At 51.4% G+C, this 17,782-nt stretch overlaps 1 protein-coding gene across 1 annotated transcript; it reads left to right on the top strand.

The window, feature by feature from the left end:
• The first annotated feature begins 13,123 nt into the window (after window positions 1–13,123).
• ABHD11 (abhydrolase domain containing 11) lies at window positions 13,124–15,273 on the top strand. The gene is made up of 6 exons (XM_007940404.1): window positions 13,124–13,245; window positions 13,400–13,535; window positions 14,115–14,288; window positions 14,455–14,625; window positions 14,745–14,926; window positions 15,141–15,273. Exons 1-6 carry the CDS (start codon window positions 13,124–13,126, stop codon window positions 15,271–15,273), a joined length of 918 nt encoding a protein of 305 aa, XP_007938595.1.
• The last annotated feature ends 2,509 nt before the right edge of the window (window positions 15,274–17,782 follow it).

Here is a 17,782-nt window from a genome sequence, read left to right as displayed (position 1 = left end):
ATAGGAGTTGAACATTTACGTGAGGTAGATACACTCCTTGGAGAGAACAATCAAGGGAGAAAGAAGGGCTGTTTATGCACAGGGAGCCAGCTCAGGGGGCAGGAGAGCATGGAGGAATGGACACAGGGAAGCAGTAACTATCAAGAGGAAGTGGGAGGGGAGCTGCTGCATTGTGGTGAATTGTGGTTAATGTCAAGAGACAAAGTGTATGTGAACTGCTGTATGGAAAGCGAATTTGCTCTGTCAATTTTCACCCAAATCACAATTAAAAATAAAAAAAGAAGAAAAGGAAACCCTGTGGAGCACAGCTCTGCTCTGTGACAAAGAGGCTCACCGTGAGTCAGAATCGACCAGACGGCACCTGTTTCTTGTGGTTGTTATTGTTTGATGTCTAGCTAGCGCAGTGTCCAGCACTGAGCTGATAGTCAGGACAGGAGAGAAGATTGGCACATGGTGCAACTTGGAGAAGAAATAGATGTGCCCATTATGCAATTAAGGAACAGCATGTTGCTTCTAAAAGAGTTCAGAGGTCACAAAGGGCTGTTACTGTGTGGAAAGGCTTTATGGACAGGTCTGTGAACTCAGTCTTGAAAATAAATAGGTTATCCTGAGAGATAACCTCTAAAACCTTGGAATTTCCCCAGTGATTCAAGTGTCCTTGTTACTTAAGAGGAGCTCTGGTGGCTTAGGGCCTAAGGCATTTGACTGCTAACCAGAAGACTGGCGGTTCAAACCCACCAGCCACTCCTCAGAAGGAAGGTTGGGCAATCTACTTCCGTAGTGATACTGCCTCAGAAACCCAAGGAGGGGTGGCTATGAGTTGGGGCTGACTCAACAGCACACAACAACAACATATAAAGTTGCTATGAGATAGAACTGATTCATAAAAAAGAATCAAGTACAACATCTCCCTTGAAGTAGACTATGGAGGGGGCAAAAAATCAAACCCAAATCTCATCGATACATCAATATACAGGAGATACAATATACAGGGAATGCAATCAGCAAAAATTCCGAATGTGGAGACCTCTACAGGACAAACAGCTGGGATCTTCAATAACAAAAAAAACTTTCAAGGAAAGAAGATAGATATAGGGAGGCTTCAAAGACGTATCAACCAATCACAGCAGCAGACCTTAATTGTATCTTAATTCAAGCCATTAAAATGAAGTTTATGGCATTGATGAGACTATTGGAAATATGAACACAGAATAATTGATAATATTAAGAAATATTAGGGAATACCTCTTAGGTGTGTAAATAATATTGTGGTTTATGTTTTTAAAAAGGGAGGAGGCCTTACCTTTTAGAGAAACATACCAAAATCTTCTAAAAATGGCCAGATGCCCGAGATTTACTTTAAAATAATGTGGGGGGTGGGGGAAGATGAGGAGGGCATAGATGAAACAAGATTGGCTGGGAGTTGATAATCATTGACACATGGGGGTTAATTACACTATTTTATTTCCCTTCATATATGTTTTAAATTTTTTTATAACAAAAATGTTAAAAAAAATAAAAAGCGGGGGCGGGTGGCAGGAAGGGAGATAGATCTTTTATGCTGATGTAGAAAAATTCCCTCAGAAATGCCCTTTCTCTTACCTTATCAAGAAGCTCCACCTCTCTGCTCCTTCACATGAACACAGAAATATGTTTATATATCATCCATCTTTTACAAAAAGATGTTTCCTTGGCTTCTCATCGCCAAGTAGATGCCACCGCATTTCTCTGTTCATCTTCTCAAGAGTTATGTCACCCTGATTTCCACTCCTCACTGCCCACATGCCAACCGGCCACTCCTGCCTGCCCCTACTCCCACCCCACCCCCACCATTCCATGGAAGCTGCTCTTGACAAAGTCACCAGTGGCCTCCTGGTTGCCCTGGCCAATGGTCACATCTATATCTGGATTGTATTCACTGTCTCCGCAGCTGTTGACATAGCTCACTGCTTCTTCCTCCTCAGAACCCTCTCGTCTCCTGGCCTTTGTAACACTGCCCTCACCTGCCTTCGTCCTCCCATAATGACCACTTACAGCTCCATCTCCCTGCCTGAGTCCTCCTCTACTTGTCTCCAAGTGTCCTCAGCCTTGGGCCCTCTTCCTCTAATGCATTGTCTCCTCTGGTTTTAAAAAAAAAAAAAAAAAAAAAAAAACTCACTGCCAATGAGTCGGATCTGACTCATAGCGACCCCTCCTTGGGTTTCCGAGGTGGTATCTCTACGGAAGTAGATTGCCCAGCCTTCCTTTCAAGGAGTGGCTGGTGGGTTTGAACTCCCAGTCTTCTGGCTAGCAGTCAAATGCCTCAGGCACTGCGCCACCAGAGCTCCTCCCCTCTGGTCAGTTCACCCATTTCCATGGACCTCTGCTCTGAGCCCCACACTCATGCATCCAGCTGCCTCCCTGGATGCCACAGAGGTAGCGGCAGGTAGTGGTCAGTGGTGGGGGGAGCAGTGTTAACAGCGTGCCCTCTAGATCTCGGTCATTGGGACTGGATTGTGGCTCTGCAGCTTCCATACTGTGTGATTTGGGGGAATTAATTAACCTCTCTGAGGTTCAACTCTCCCATCTACAAAGAACCAAACCCACTCCCATTGAGTTGATTCTGACTCATAACGACCCCCACTGGGTTTCCAAGGCTGTAAATCTTCACAGAAGTCTTTTGCCTCATTTTCCCTCCCTCAGAGCAGCTGGTGGGTTTGAACTGCTGGCCTTCTGGTTAGCAGCCAAATGCATTACCCACTAGGCCAGCAGAGCTCCTCACCTGTAAAGAGGGGACCATAAATAATACATATGCCTTCTCACAGTCAATATGAGGAAGAGATGAGTTAAGGGACATAAAGCACTTAGAACAGTCCTGGTACATGTTAAACACTCAGCAATGGTTTAAGTATTACAGTAGCTCACGGACATCTCAAATTTAACATGGCCCAAGTGAAACTTTAGAGTCTCCCCACCACTAGCACCACATAAAAGGGGGACAATGTTTGGCTCCAGCTTCCCCATCTCAGTGAATAGCACACCTACCCACTCAGGTGTACAGTCCAGGCACCCAAGACCTGGCCTTGATTTCTCCCTCTCTCTCATCACCATCCCCTTCCTCGCCTATGCAGGCAAATCTTGACCAAACTCCAAAAGATATCTCAAATCTATCAACTTCTGTTTCCGTGGCCGCGCCCCCGTCACCTCCTGTCCTGTCTCACCTGAACCACTGTAACAAAGTCCTAGCTAATTTTCCTTCCTCCCCTCTTCTTCCTGTTCAATTCGCTTTCCTTCCCTCTATTCCCTACCCTTTGATGGCGTAGTACCTAAGGCATTTGACTGCTAACCGGAAGGCTGGTGATTCAAACCCACCAGCCACTCCTTGGAAGATTTACTGCCTTGGAAACCCAAAGGGGGTCGCTATGAGTTGGAATCCACTCGATGGTGGTGGGTTTGGTTTTTGGTTTATTCCCTACCCTCTATCCCCAGCAGCCAGACAGTTCTTTAAAAATATGCACTTGGAACAACGACAGCCCACTTCTCCCACCTCATAGGTGCCCCTCTTTTCTTGCCTTCTCTGCCCCATCTACCACTGTCTTCCTCTCTGTCCTAACACACCAACATCTTCCCATCTCAGGACCTTTGCACATACTACTCTCTCTGCCTAGAACACTTTCCATCCTGCTGTTCATAGGACTGTTTCCTTCGTATCCTTCAAGTTTCATCTACCGGAGACCTTTCCTTACCACCCTACCTAATATCACCGCCCCCGTTATTATTGAACACAGCACTCTGCTCACTGAAGTTCTCACAATTTGGACTTCCATATTGATTTGTTTGTTTATGGCCTGTCTCCCCTCACTGGAGTGTAAGTTCCTGGAAGCACCAAAACTAAAACCAAGCCAGTTGCCATCAAGTCAATTCTAACTCATGGTGACCCCATGTATTGTGGATTGGAACTGCTCCATAGGATTCTTATGGGTAAATCCTTTCAGAAGCAGATGGCAGGTCTTTCTGCCAAGGTAACTCTGGGTGAGTTTGAACCACCAACCTTTCAGTTCATAACCAGGTGCTTACCTGCTTGTACCACACAGGGACTACCTCCTTGAAGTACAGGGTTATGTCACTGCTATATCCCCAGCTGTAAATATCATACTAGGCATTAGTAGCTGCTCAGTAAACATATTTGTTGAGTGAATTATTAGATTGTTGAATTTAAAAAAAAGTCAGCTGTGGACCAGTGTATATGGCATTGTGGCATTTATGAATGTTAGTCCACAAACTTCAACATGCAATTATGTTATTTTCTATAATCTGTCTTATTTTTCATTCTTTAAGCAACATCCTTCCAAAGTAGCAGTTGGAAACCAGTTTCACTTCATTCCTGGTGAAACTGCCATAATTCCAGAGTAGTAAGCAGGGACAGATTTGCTGTAGGGATGAGGAAGGAAGAGGACTAGGGGTGGGGATTTGGGCCGCAGGCAGTTCTCAGACAACCTCCTGTCTCAATGGTCCCTGTCCTGTCTCAGTGGCGCCTTTGGTCCTGCAGATCTGCACTGTATCTACTCTGGGCTTGATGCACAGAAATGTTTTGTAAGGTTGCCTATGGTCCTGCCAACCTAGGCCCACAAGCCATTCTTCTTGGGGATCCTACCAGGAAGCAAGTGACACACAACCCCTCCCCCAATTCCTGGCCATGACACTTGTCTCTGCTGAGGCAAGCTCTTCCCTGAAGGACTTCAGCCTTTGAAACACAGATGCAAAAATCAGGTTTTTTTATTCCTGGGCCTGCCATACCCGACCCAGGGTCAGTGGACACAGAACCCAGAGCACAGAAAGACCGGAAAATTTAGGGAGGAATAAAGTTAATATAGAAATAACATTCTACTTTTTAAAAAACAGGGGACGGAGACCAGGTTTGCTGGTCCGATAGAGCCTGGTGGAACCCCTGAGACTATGGCCCCTAGCTGCCCGTCAGGTCTAGAAATGAATCCACATCTGTGGCTCCCAGCCAAATAAAAGACAGGCATATGAGTTGAACATTTACCTGAGGTAGATATACTCCTTGGAGAGAACAATCATGGGAGAAAGAAGGGCTGCTTATGCACAGGGAGACAGCTCAGGGGGCAGGAGGGCATGGAGGGATGGACACAGGGAAGAAGTAACTATGGGGAGGAAGTGGGAGGGGAGCTGTTGCATTGTGGGAAATTGTGGTCAATGTCATGAGACAAAGTATATATGGAAAGTGAATTTGCTCTGTAAATTTTCACCCAAATCACAATAAAATAAATAAATAAATAAATAAAAAGTAAACCCACTGCCTTGAGTCAGACCCGACTCATAGTGACATAGTGACCCCTCCTTGGGTTTCCAAGGCGGTATAAAAGAAAAGAAAAGAAAAGGAATAACATTATACTTAAAATATATATATATATATATATATATATATATCATGCTGATTGCCATGTGGGGAATTAACTAGAGTGGACAATATGGACAAGTCCAGTGAGAAGGCACTACTGCAGGTGAAAGAAGACAGAGGCTGGGAGGTAACTGGGACTAGGGTGGGGCTGGCAGAGCTATTTGGGTGACAAAAATCAACAGAATGAGGTGAGGAATAAGGATCCCTGGTGGCACAATGGTTAAGCACTTCACTACTAGCTGTAAGGTTGGTGGTTTGAACCCACCAGACACTCTGCAGGAGAAAAGACTGGTGGTCTGCTCCTATAAAGACTGCAGCCTAGCAACTCCTATGGGCAGTTCTCCTGTGTCTATAAGGCTGCTACAGGGCCACTAACAGTCAGAATCGACTTCAAAGAGCACACAAACAGGTGAGGATTTGGATGGAGAGAGGGGTAAAGTGTCAATAACGACTCCTAAGACTGATTTGGTGAAGGCGAAGGCAGTCCACCAAAAGCAAGTGACCAACACAGTAACACTAAGGAAAAGGAAGACACAGAAAGGTGCCCATGAGGTACAGACAATGAAGATAAACCCTTTTGCATATACAATACTGTGTTATCAGTGATAAGAAACATTATCTATAGATACACTGGCTGAATGATCAGGTATGTCTAGGCAAAAGGGAATACACCCATGCCCATATATAAGGTTAAGGAGGTCTGCTGATGTAGTGCCTAAGACATTTGACTCCTAAGCAGAAGGTTGGTGGTTCAAACTCACCAGGCACTCCGTGGAAGGAAGACTGGGCAATCTACTTCTGTAAAGATTTACCGCCTCAGAAACCCAAAGGGGGTTGCTATGAGTTGGGATTGACTTGATGGCAGTGAGTTTGGTTTTGGTTTATATATAAAGTTGGCAGATGATATTTCTATATACGCATTTGTATGTGCTGTAAGAATGTCCATAAATATAGTGGAGCAAGGGGAAAAGTTATGATAACTTCTTAGCCACAGCCAACCACTCTGAAGGAGCGAGTAGTTGGACCTGTGGGCTCGAGACCATGGTCACAGGGTACATCAAGCTCAATTGGCATAACATACCACACAAAAACATTTTTCTACATCCTACTTTGATGAGTAGGAGTTCTGGTAGCATAGTGCCTAAGGCATTTGACTGCTATCCAGAAGGCTAGTGGTTCAAACCCACCAGCCACTCCTCAGAAGGAAGATGGGGCAATCTACTTCCGTAGTGATACTGCCTGGGAAACCCAAGGAGGGGTCGCTATGAGTTGGGTCTGACTTGATGGCACATAACAACAACAACAACACTTTGGTGAGTAGCAACTGGAGTCTTAAAAGTTTGCAAGCGGCCATCTAGATGCAACAATGGGTCTCTCCTCATCCAGAGCAAAGAAGAATGAAGAAAACCAAAGACACATGGAAACAAGTAGTCTAAGGAACTAGTTGACCATGCGATCCTCAGCCTGTATGACCATGAGACCAGAAGAACTAGATAGTACCCAGCTACCACTGTCAACCACTCGGAAAGGGATCAGTGCAGAAGATCCTGGATAAAGTGGGAGAACAATATGGAACAAAACTCAAAATCATAAAAAAAAAATTAAAAAAACCCAAGTTTGCTGGTCTGATGGAACCTGGTGATACCCACGAGACCCTAGTTACCCTTCACTCTGGAACTGAACTCACTTCCACGGTTTCCAGCCAAACAATAGACAGTTATATAGGGTGAACATTCACATCCAGTAGACACACCTTAGAACAATCAATCATGGAAGAACAGAGGGCAGTGTTTGCACAGGGAGATAGCTCAGGGGGTGGAAGTGCACGGGAGAGAAGGACACAGGGAAGAGGTAACTATGGGGAGGAAGTGGGAAGAGAGCTGTTACATTGTGGGGAATTACAGTCAATGTCATGAGACAACATGTGTATGAACTGCTGTATGGAAAATGAATTTGCTCTGTAAACTTTCACCCAAATCACAATAAAAAATTCTTAATAAAAGAATAATGCCTAAGATTCTGCCTTAGGAGATCGGTGGCTGGGGGTCACACACAGTGTCCTCGCCTCTGGAACATCCTCCCCCACCCAGGACCCCTGCACCTGGCTAACTCCTACTCACCCTTCAGATCTCCATTCAAACATCACCTCTCCAAGGTCGCCCTCCCTGATCTCAGGACCAAGTTAGTCTCAGTTCTCTGTTCTCAGAGAGCTACTTTCCTTTGTGTACTTACTCAGTACCTACCCCTCCAGGCTGAATGTTCTGTGCACTGGCCTGGGCTCACCCTTTGCATCCCCAGTGCCTAGCACATAGTCGTTGTTATTGTTAGGTGCCTTTGAGTTAGCTCTGACTCATAGCAACTCTACATACAACAGAATGAAACACCGGGTCCTGCGCCATCCTCACAATCCTTGCTGTGCTTGAGTCCACCATTGCAATTACTGTGTCCATCCATTCCATTAAGGGCCTTCCCCTTTTCCTCCGGTCCTCTACCAAACATGGTATCTGTGATAGCTGGAGCTACCAGCTGTGATAGCTCGAGCTGTGTGTCAACCTGGCTGGACCACAATTCTGTGTGGTTTAAGCAGTTGTGATGTGGGTTGTTCCAATGATGGGATCACATGTATATGTTTTGAGCAGTCAATCCATTGAAAGGGAGTTTCCCTAGGGATGTGGCCTGCTTCCAGTATATTTATGGACATCCTGGGAAAAGAGACACTCTTCTGTGGATCGGGATTCAGTTGTGCTGTCTACAACCATCCATGAGTGAACAATCCACCATTCGGCCTGGAGATCTTGGATTCGTCATTTGTTGGAGTCAACAGCCAGTCTACTGCCTGCCAACCTTGAGCTCTTCAGCCCCTGTAGCTGCGTGAGTCGGGAAAAGGCTCCAGCTTGACGTTTGATCCAAGAACTTTGGACTTGCCAGCTTCTATAAGTGTGTGAGCCATTTTTCTAAGATAAATATCCCATTCTCTCTCTATATAAGCTTTACTGGTTTTGTTTCTCTAGAGAACCCAATCTAACACAATATCCTTCTCCGGGAACTGAGCCCTTGACAACATCAGACAGTGTTTCACTGCTGTTCATAAAGTTTTCCAGTAATACGTCAGCCAGTGTTTCACTGCTATTCATAAGGTTTTCACTGGCCAATTCTTTGAGAAGTGGATGGCCTTGTCCTTCTTCCCAGTCTGTCTTAGTCTGTAAGTTCTGCTGAAACCTGTCCACCACGGGTGACCCTGCTGGTATTTGAGATATCAGTGGCATGGCTTCCAGCCTCAAAGCAATATGCAAGCCACCACAGTAGGACAAACTGACAAGACAAGTGGTGGCAGGCAAACAGTAGGCCTTCAATAAGCAAAGGCTCCAAAGTCAGGCAGAGGAGACCAGACTGGGGCTTCTAAAGGGGAGAGGAGAATTCTGCCACCATCCTTCCAGCCACTGCCAAAGGGAAGGGGTCTTCACCTGCCCACTTTAGGAATCACTGGGCACAGTGCCAAGCAATTGGGTCTGGAGGCAGAACACAGCTGGCAATCCTGGCTACTGCAGCACATGGAGCAGAGAAGTGGATGAGACTAGGGCTGGATCTGTGGGTAGAGGAAGGCTTGGAGGGGAGGAGGTGCCAGTTGGGGGGGTGGCAGAGAGGTCCCCCAGAGACGTGGGCTGATCATGTGCAGTCCTTGCCTCCTATTGATGGTCCCCGGGGCTCCCCTAACCAGCTCTGAAGGCAGTAAATACTCCACATGACCCATTGTGATGTGGTTAGTTAATTTACTTGTTGCTTTATTCACAGCTGTGTCCAGAAAGGTGCCTGGCCCATATGATAGGCTCAACAGTGTCTGTTGATTGTTGAATGATTGTTGGATGAAGGGAGGAAGGAGCAAACGTTCTCAAGGACCTGCGTGAGTCGTGGGGGGAGGGGTATGTGGCTGACTGGCCCAGGGGATTACCATTCCCATGTGGGAAAGGTTGCTGCGCGGATTAAGTGGGTAACGTATATTAAAGTCTTGGCAATGGAAGCCGCTTAATAAACTCAGGTTCAAAACCTAGAGAAGCAGGGCAGAATGGGAGGAGGCCAAGCGGGGAGTCACGCAGGGCCTCCTGGGGACAGCCTCACGGGAAACCTTGAGGGATCTTCCGGGGCGCTCCACCAGGCCCCCTGCACTGCTGACACCCCATCCCACCCTCCCAGCGACAGGAATTTGCCCCGTGACCTTCCCAGGCACACTCCTGTCACCATGGCGACCAGCCTCAGGGCCTTGGAACAAGCAGCCTGATTGTCCCTGCTCAGCGGGGCAGGTGAAACCCCAGGCCACGTGACCGATACTGGGCCAGGTGCAGTTATGGGACACCCGCTGCCTCCCTGCCTTAACCCATTCAATGCCGCCTGCCGCCACCAGGGCGTGGTGTCCTTGCTGCCACAGGCCCCCTGGGCCCTCTGTCCCCGGCCTGAAGGGCTGTGATGACAAACAGGGGCTCTGCACCAGGAGTGTCCCTGCTGTGAAGGAATCCAGTCTGGGCCCTGCAGGGGCTGAGGGATTTGGAGCAGCTTAATTCATATCCTGATTTCCTCACCAGTAAAATCAGGGTGACAGGTCCTGCTTCACAGGAAGGTGGTGGCTGCCGGGAAAATGATACAGGAGGGTAGGTGACCTCCTCATGGAGGTGGGGCCATCCCTTATTCTGCACTCCAGGACTACTCCCACCCCCACCTCAGCAAGTCAGGGGATCCACAGGCCTCCGTCCAATGGTTTGACCCCCCCAAGAGGGAGCCCCTCAACAGCTAACAAGTACACTAGCCCATTCCTAACAAGCTAAGGGAGGAGTGGGCAGCCCCTAGGTGGCCCTCCCCAAACTACCATCACTAGGCCTTCCCAGGTAGCAACCCCTCCCCTGCCACCCTCCTCTGGAGTGCTCAAGTAGAAACCCCAAGCAGACTGGTTTTTCTGCTTGCCGGGCCCTCCCTGGCCACATGACATGGCTGGGGTCCAAATGTCTCTGGGCTGCTTCTGCCCCCAGACCCAGGGCTCCTGGCTCCTCAGCCGATGGCCAAGGGTGGTGGGCCAGGCTTGGTTACCCAGCAAAACATGAGGGGAGGGGGAACTCTTTGCACCACCTTTGAAATACTACCTGTCTGAAAAGGGACCAGGTTTTCAGGTCTGATAGAGCCTGGTGGAACCCCTGAGTGCCTAGCTGCCCTACTGGTCTGGAATTGAACCCACTCCTGTGGCTTCTAGGCAAACAAAAGACAGGCATAGGAGCTGAACATTTACATTAGGTAGATACACTCCTTGGAGAGATCCATCATAGATCTCATCATAGAGTAGAAGGGCTGTGTATGCACAGGGAGACAGCTGGGAGGGGGCAGAAGTGCATGGAGGGAAGGACACAGGGTAACTATGGGGAGGAAGTGGGAGGGGAGCTGTTGCATTGTGGGAAATTGCAGTCAATGTCATGAGACAAAGGGTATGAGCTGCTGTGTGGAAAATGAATTTGCTCGATAAACTTTCACCCAAATCACAATAAAAATTAAAAAGGAAAAGAAATTCTACCTGTCTGAGTCCCTACGACTGTGCCAACTCCCTTCACCTTCGTCTGCCAATGCTAGAAATACACCTGCTTGGTTGTCTCATCCAAGAACCCCTCCCACATCCTGGACCAGCCTGCATGCAGGGCTCAGATGTTCTCATGACTCCCCTAATGACTATCCTGGCAACCAGTGATCACACCACCTGGTGTATTTACAGTCCCTAGTGACCTCAAACTCAAAAACTCATTGCTGTAGAGTCGATTCGACTCATAGTGACCCCTCCTTGGGTTTCCAAGGCAGTATCTCTACAGAAGTAGATTGCCCAATTTTCCTTCCGAGGAGCTTTTGGTGGGTTTGAACCGCCAACCTTCTGGTAGGCAGTCAAATGCCTTAGGCACTATGCCACCAGAGCTCCTAGTGATCTCAAAGCCCTCCTCAAATTAGAACAAAACCTGTCAAGTCCCCAGGTGACTCAAGGTGCAGGCCATTTTCTTAGGCAATGAGATGGAGCTTTGAAGTTCGGACATATCCTGCTGGTCCTCAACTCTATCAGGCCAACCCAAAGGAGGTGTGAGAGGAGCAAATGTAACCCTAGTTGGCCCAGGCATCACCTCCTGGAGGGAACACTTGGTCCCCAGCTGAACTTCACCAAAGCCTCAGCTAATGCCCTAACCTTCTCTGTGATTATTCAGTAAAATGACTCATCTGTACCAGATGGGTAAAACCTCCAAGTTCAGGCCCCCAGCCTGCGGTGGACACAGTCAAGGCCAATTCTGTAATACTACATAAGACTCCGAGAGACGCTTTGAGAACGTGGAGTGGAAGAGATTGGTGTCAAGTGGAGGAATCTGGGAAGGCTTGAGGAGGAGACGGCAGTGAAACTGGACCTTACAAGACCGGGACAGCTGGGTATCTGGAAGACAGCACAGCATCCCAGCAGGGGGAGTGGTGGGGGGAAAGATGCAAAGAAAGTGTGCCTTTGTGGTCCATACCTGGGGAGCCCAGCTGGGCAGTCAGAGAACGGGAAATATGGGTGTAAAGGTAGGATCAGATTGGGGGCGGGGCTTGGAATACTACGATGACGTTTCAGCTCTCAACTTTAGGGATGCGGAGTCCCTGAAGGTTTTTGAGTAGAGATACTACGATTAAGCCGGCTGTAGGAAGGGATGCCCTGCAGGGAAGCCAGCTAAGACATGAGACAATGCCACCACGGCCACCACTACCCCAGACCAGAGAGATGGCAGCGGTTGAAGATACAGGGAAGACGATTTCCGGGGCAGAATGTGCTGAGTTTTGGGGGTGGGGATTTCTCGGCTGGTAAATGGTGCGTGGCGGCAGGCTGAGCTCAATTCAGTCCAGCCGGCGCTCCCCCCTACAAACCTCTGGCCCAGGTTTCAGCCTGGCCTCCTACCGTGAGTTGCATCAGGAACATGAGACCACCCCAGACCAGAGCTGTGTGACTCTAGTTCTGCTTCTTGGGCAAGTCACCCGGCCCTCTCTGCACCTTAGTTTCCCTATCTGTAGAGGGGAATTTGGAATATAGTATCTGGACTCTTAGTTCTCTCTACAGGCAACAGCTTCAGGATGGGAAAGAGGGGCTTTCGGCTGCAGAGCACGGCGCCTCCGTACTGGCGCCCGGAAGACGAGAGCCACTCTGGCGCCTCTCGCCCGCGCCTGCGGCACAGAAAGTATGGAACCCTTCCAAGGAGGCGCGTGGGGGCAAAGGAGCAAGACAGGTGCGGGGCCAGGCGCGGGCCAAGGCAGCGCTTCCTCCGCTTGCCAAGGACCTGCCCCGCGGCCGCCCAGAACTGAGAAGTCAAAACATTGGGAACCAGTTTCCCAGGCAGCCCGCCCAGACTCAGGCCCACATTCTGCGCTGCCAGGGGCTAGGCGGAGCTCCGAGGTGGGCGGGGCCAGAACTTTGAGCGGACTCGGGTCGCGGGTGCCAGCCTAATACCAGCGGGGATTACGTAATGGTACTACAAGAGAAGCTCTGAGGGAAAGACGGCTCCCTAGGATTACGTAAAAAAACGTGGCCGAAGGCGGGAATTAAGCGGGGGGCGGGGATAGACAGAAGCCGGGGCTGTGGGCGGAGCTCCGGGCGGAATTGGGCGGGGCTCAGCGCAGAGGCAGGCTGGGCGTTGGGCGGGACGTGTAGCGCGAGGTGCGCGCCGGGTAACGTGGCACCCGGCTATGCTCCGCTGGGCACTGGCCTGGAGGCTCCTCCATGGGGGACGCGGCCCCTCCGGTCTCAATTTCTCAAGGGTGCCTGCAGCAACCAGCAGCGGCGGTGGCGGTGGCAGAGCAGAACCGAGGTCAGTCAAGGGCGCCCAGTGGGAGGCCGTTTTCTGCTCCTCCCTCTCCCGCCTGCCTCCTTCTTTGGGCCCCGCCCCATCACAGGCTGTACCCTACACTCCTTCCGTGCTCGACTCAGACCCTCCTCCTTCCATCCCTGCCCCTTCCCTCCAGGCCGCTGCCGCTTTCCTACACGCTTCTGGATGGGGAGGCGCACCGCCCGGCCCTCGTCTTTCTGCATGGGCTTTTCGGCTGCAAAAACAACTTTAACTCTATCGCTAAAGCCCTGGCCCAGCAGACAGGCCGTAAGGTGAGCATCGGGCGGGGCGGGACCCAGAAGGGGGCGGGGCCTGGAGGGGTGGAGCCAGCCTTTCCGCCTTCACTCCTGGGGGCCGCCAAAGAGTGGCAGAGTTCCAAGCAGGCAGCGTAACCTTGGAGTAGAAATGAAACAAGTTGCCTATCCACATTCATTCCTTCATCCTTCCATCTGTCCAGACCTTCGTTCAACAGTCACGTTACAGATCTACGTCTCTGGCTCCACACCGAGCTAGGCTCTGGAGTGCAGTGCTTAAATGCCAATACCGTCTCCACAAAGGGAGCGGTCCCTGCTTGTTCACCAGCGAGGACAGGGAACTCCTGACCTCTTCGGACAGCCAGGCCAGACCTTCAGAGAGGCTGTCACACCTCTTGAGCTTTCTTTTCTGTAACAGAGTAACCCCAGGTTTCTCACCTGGACCTCCCGTGCCCAGAAACTGGGCCCTGTCTCACCATCCCTTCCCCCTGGTCACTCTCTGTCCCCAGGCTCCACACCCTGTGGCTTAAAATGCCTTTGACATCTAGGCCCCAAAGATAGATGCCAGCTGTGCACCCCTCTTACCCTGCTCTCCAGGTGCTAACAGTGGATGCGCGGAACCATGGGGACAGCCCCCACAGCCCAGATATGAGCTATGAGGCCATGAGCCAGGACCTGCAGGACCTCCTGCCCCAGCTGGACCTGGTACCCTGCGTCCTCATTGGCCACAGCATGGGAGGCAAGACAGCCATGCTGCTGGCACTACAGAGGGTGAGCTGCCCTGTCTGGGATCTCCTCCCACCCTGCATAGTTCCTGAGTGCCTAGCAGGCAGGCAGACTCCCGTGAGCCGTGGATGGCCAAGGTGAAGTTCAGAAACTGTCTGAGACCCTCTGTGCCTACTCTGAGGCTGGTCCCCAGTCTGGTTCCCTCCCACAGCCGGACTTGGTGGAACGCCTGATTGCTGTGGACATCAGCCCAGTGGAGACCACGTCTGTCTCAGACTTCCCGTCCTATGTGGCCGCCATGAGGGCCATAGACATCCCAGATGAAGTGCCCCGCTCCCGTGCCCGCAAACTGGCCGATGAGCAGCTCAGCTCTGTTGTCCAGGTGATGCACCCAACACCCCCAGGTGGTACAGAGGGCTGGGACCTGTCAAGGAAAGAGTCATGACCCCAGGCATCACAGGGACACCCCCTCCAGCGCCACCAACTGCTGGACCCCCACAGGACTTAGCTGTGCGGCAGTTTCTGCTCACCAACCTGGTGGAGGTGGATGGGTGCTTCACATGGAGGGTGAACTTGGATGCCATGGCTCAGCATGTGGAGGAGATCTTGGCCTTCCCACCTCGACAGGACTCTTACCCCGGGCCAACCCTCTTCCTCCTTGGTGGCAATTCCCAATACGTGCCGTAAGCCATGCTGGTGGGGGGAGGGGCATGCTTTACTCACCCCACCTCCTACCTGGTATCCTGCCTGCAGGGGGGAGGCTTGGGCATAGATGGGAGTCTGCTGGCTCATGCGGCTCCCCCATCTCTCCCCACCACCCCTCTCCCTGCTCTGCCTCCACTTCTCTTTTTCTCCTTGTCTTTCCCCTTCTATCTCCTCGGTGGCCTGCGGTGACAGCCCCAGCCACCACCCAGAGATTCGGCGGCTCTTCCCTCGGGCCCAGATGCAGACCGTGCCAAACGCTGGCCACTGGATCCACGCCGACCGCCCACAGGACTTTGTGGCTGCCATCCGAGGCTTCCTGGCCTAAAAGCCCTGCATCACTGGCAAGAGATGGCACGGACCCTCAGGCGTCAGGGCCCCGCATACTCTCCACATTTCTGCACAGAGGAACTCAGGCGGGCACTGAGAGGGCACAAGGGTACACAGGTGGTCAGGCCTCAAGCTTTAATGAATAAAGATGCTGCTCCCTAGGCCCCAGAGTGAGCTCTGTTATCACCAACGCCCCCACCAACCCAGGGGGGATCGGGCCTTGGGGGTCCTGGCGGCGCCAGGGTCTGCACGGGCTCCCAGAGAGCCCCTGGACTCTCTCTGCAGCTGACTCTCGACCCGCTGCCTCACCAGCTGCTGCATGTCCTCCTGTGGGCAGGAGAGCAGGTTCAGGTGCCGAGCCAGGACCCTCCCCCCACGCCTCCCAGGCCTGACCGGCACTCCTGCTCTACCTTCCAGGCTTCCACCTCCTGCCTCAGCCTCAGTTTCTCCTCCACAACCTCCAGCAGCTCGGCCTCCACGGCGCGCAGCTTGGCTCGGCACGTGTCCAACTCGGCCTCCACCGCTCGCTTCCTGCGGGCGGTGGGGAGGGCAGCCTGAGCCTTGGGCCCTGTGCAGCCTCTGGCTCTTCTTCCGGAAATGCCCACCTGCCCCTCTGCTCCTCTAACAGGACAGGCCCCCAGCCCCTGCCCCTCACTTGGCAATGGCTTCATCCCGCTCCTGCAGGACTTGGTCCAGCGAGGGCTGTGTCTGGGTGTCCCCCAGCGCTTCAGCCACGTGGGCTTCTGTTGAGGGTGACAGAGAAGGGAGCAGTGATGTGGGCCTAGCCTGAATGAAGTGCCCCACTCCTGACGCTCCCTAGCTCCGCCCAGATGCCAAGAGGGGAAAGGGCTCTAGGTGTACTGCACCTGTTCCCCAGGGGCCTCGGGTCATGCTGAGGGGGTGACAGGTGTGGCCCCTACCTGGCCTAAGGGTCAGCAGGGTGGGCAAGGTGTTTGGACCGCTAAGGAGGAAAAGACATGTCACCTGAATCACAGGAGAGGGGACAGGGTGGGTTCAGAAGGACACTTACCCTCAAGGACTCCAGACGGAGGTAGCCTGGTGACTGGGACTCTTGTCAGTGGGGTGGGGCAAGAGGACAGAGCCCTTTGCCCTGCCTTCGGGGCAGGGCACTCCCTGTGAAGCCCTGCCTCCGGCAGGCTGGCCCAGGGCAGCAAAGAGGTCCTGGTCCCTGTCTCTCTCCTGGACCCTGGAGCCCCCTCCAGGCCCAGAGCTGCTTCAGCATCTCCTTGCCTGTCACATGCAGCCCCTCAGCCCAAGGGGGCGCTCTGCCCATGTCTGGAGGCGAGAAAGGGACAGAGCCAGGACTTGGCCCCAGAACCACCCCACTGCTCAAGAGACCTGCTGGCCCAGCCCATCCTGAAGGGGTAGCATCTCACACCTTGAATGATGTCAGCCACTCACAGACCTAACCCAAAGTTAACTCCTTACCTCAGCAGAAAACAAGAGGACATCGAAATATTCCTTGCACATTCCTCCTAACCACTCAGTTACCCATCATCCTCCCTAGTACCATCTCTGGCTCACCAGCCCTCTGTGTCCCCAACATTCTAAACTGTGGGTGAGGGTGGGTGGGTCAGCTGTGCCCTCAGGGGTCTCCAGCACCACTCCGCAGAGCACACTATGCAAGTAGGTGAAACGTGTCAAAGGAGATGTTCCCTTTGCAGAGAGAGGCCTTTTCACCAGAGTTACATCTTGGGGATCAGGTCTTTACCTCAGCCCTAAATAGTAAACACTTCCCTCAAGACCCCCAGGACACCCCTACAGAGGTGGCTTTTTGTTGTCCCTTGGTCTCTGCAAAGGGCTCCACGACCAAATGTGACAGTTTCTTTGAGCCTAGGTGAGGTGTGGGCTTCAGTTGTACCCCAAATACAGTCAAAGTCAGAGCCTACTCTATGCCCCTTCCCAGACAGGGCCTGGCGTCTGGAGGTGGCAAAAATGAAGCATAGGCAGAAGCATGAAAAGCAGCACCCAAAGGAGGTGCCCCCTATCCGGGCACAAGTCTTTAAAAGCGTTTGAGACATACTGTTCCTCTGTCCAAAAAAAATAATCCTTTTATAGTAAAAAAAAATCCAATCCTATTGGATCAAAAGTTGTACCTGGTTGTCTTACCTCTTGTCTCTCTCAATCTAGAACAATGCACAGCCTTGCCTTGAGCTTCATGACCTTGACATTTTAGGATGACCCAAACCAAAACTCTTAGGGGTGGGTTCTTGAAAGTTACAGGGAGTTCTTAGATGTGGGCTTCACTCCTTCCTCATGATTACCGTTAGCGTTTGGGACAGAAACGTTACCCAAGTGGTGCTATGTTCCTTCCTGCATCCAGTGTTAACTGGAACCATGGCCGATGGTATCAGCGTTGCTCACTCGATGAAGATGATGTTCCCATTGTAAAGTATTTTCTCTCTTTTTGTATAAGCAATGGGGAGCGGAGCTACTTTGAGACTGAAAAATTCTTTTCATCTCACTTTCACCCATAGGTTTTGGCA

This window comes from Orycteropus afer, unplaced genomic scaffold (genome assembly GCF_000298275.1).
Source record: "Orycteropus afer afer isolate SDZICR_OR568_19922 unplaced genomic scaffold, OryAfe1.0 scaffold00006, whole genome shotgun sequence".
Lineage (NCBI taxonomy): Eukaryota > Metazoa > Chordata > Mammalia > Tubulidentata > Orycteropodidae > Orycteropus > Orycteropus afer.
The sequence above is the reverse complement of the archived record's forward strand: the minus strand, read 5'-3'. Positions and strand labels throughout refer to the sequence as shown.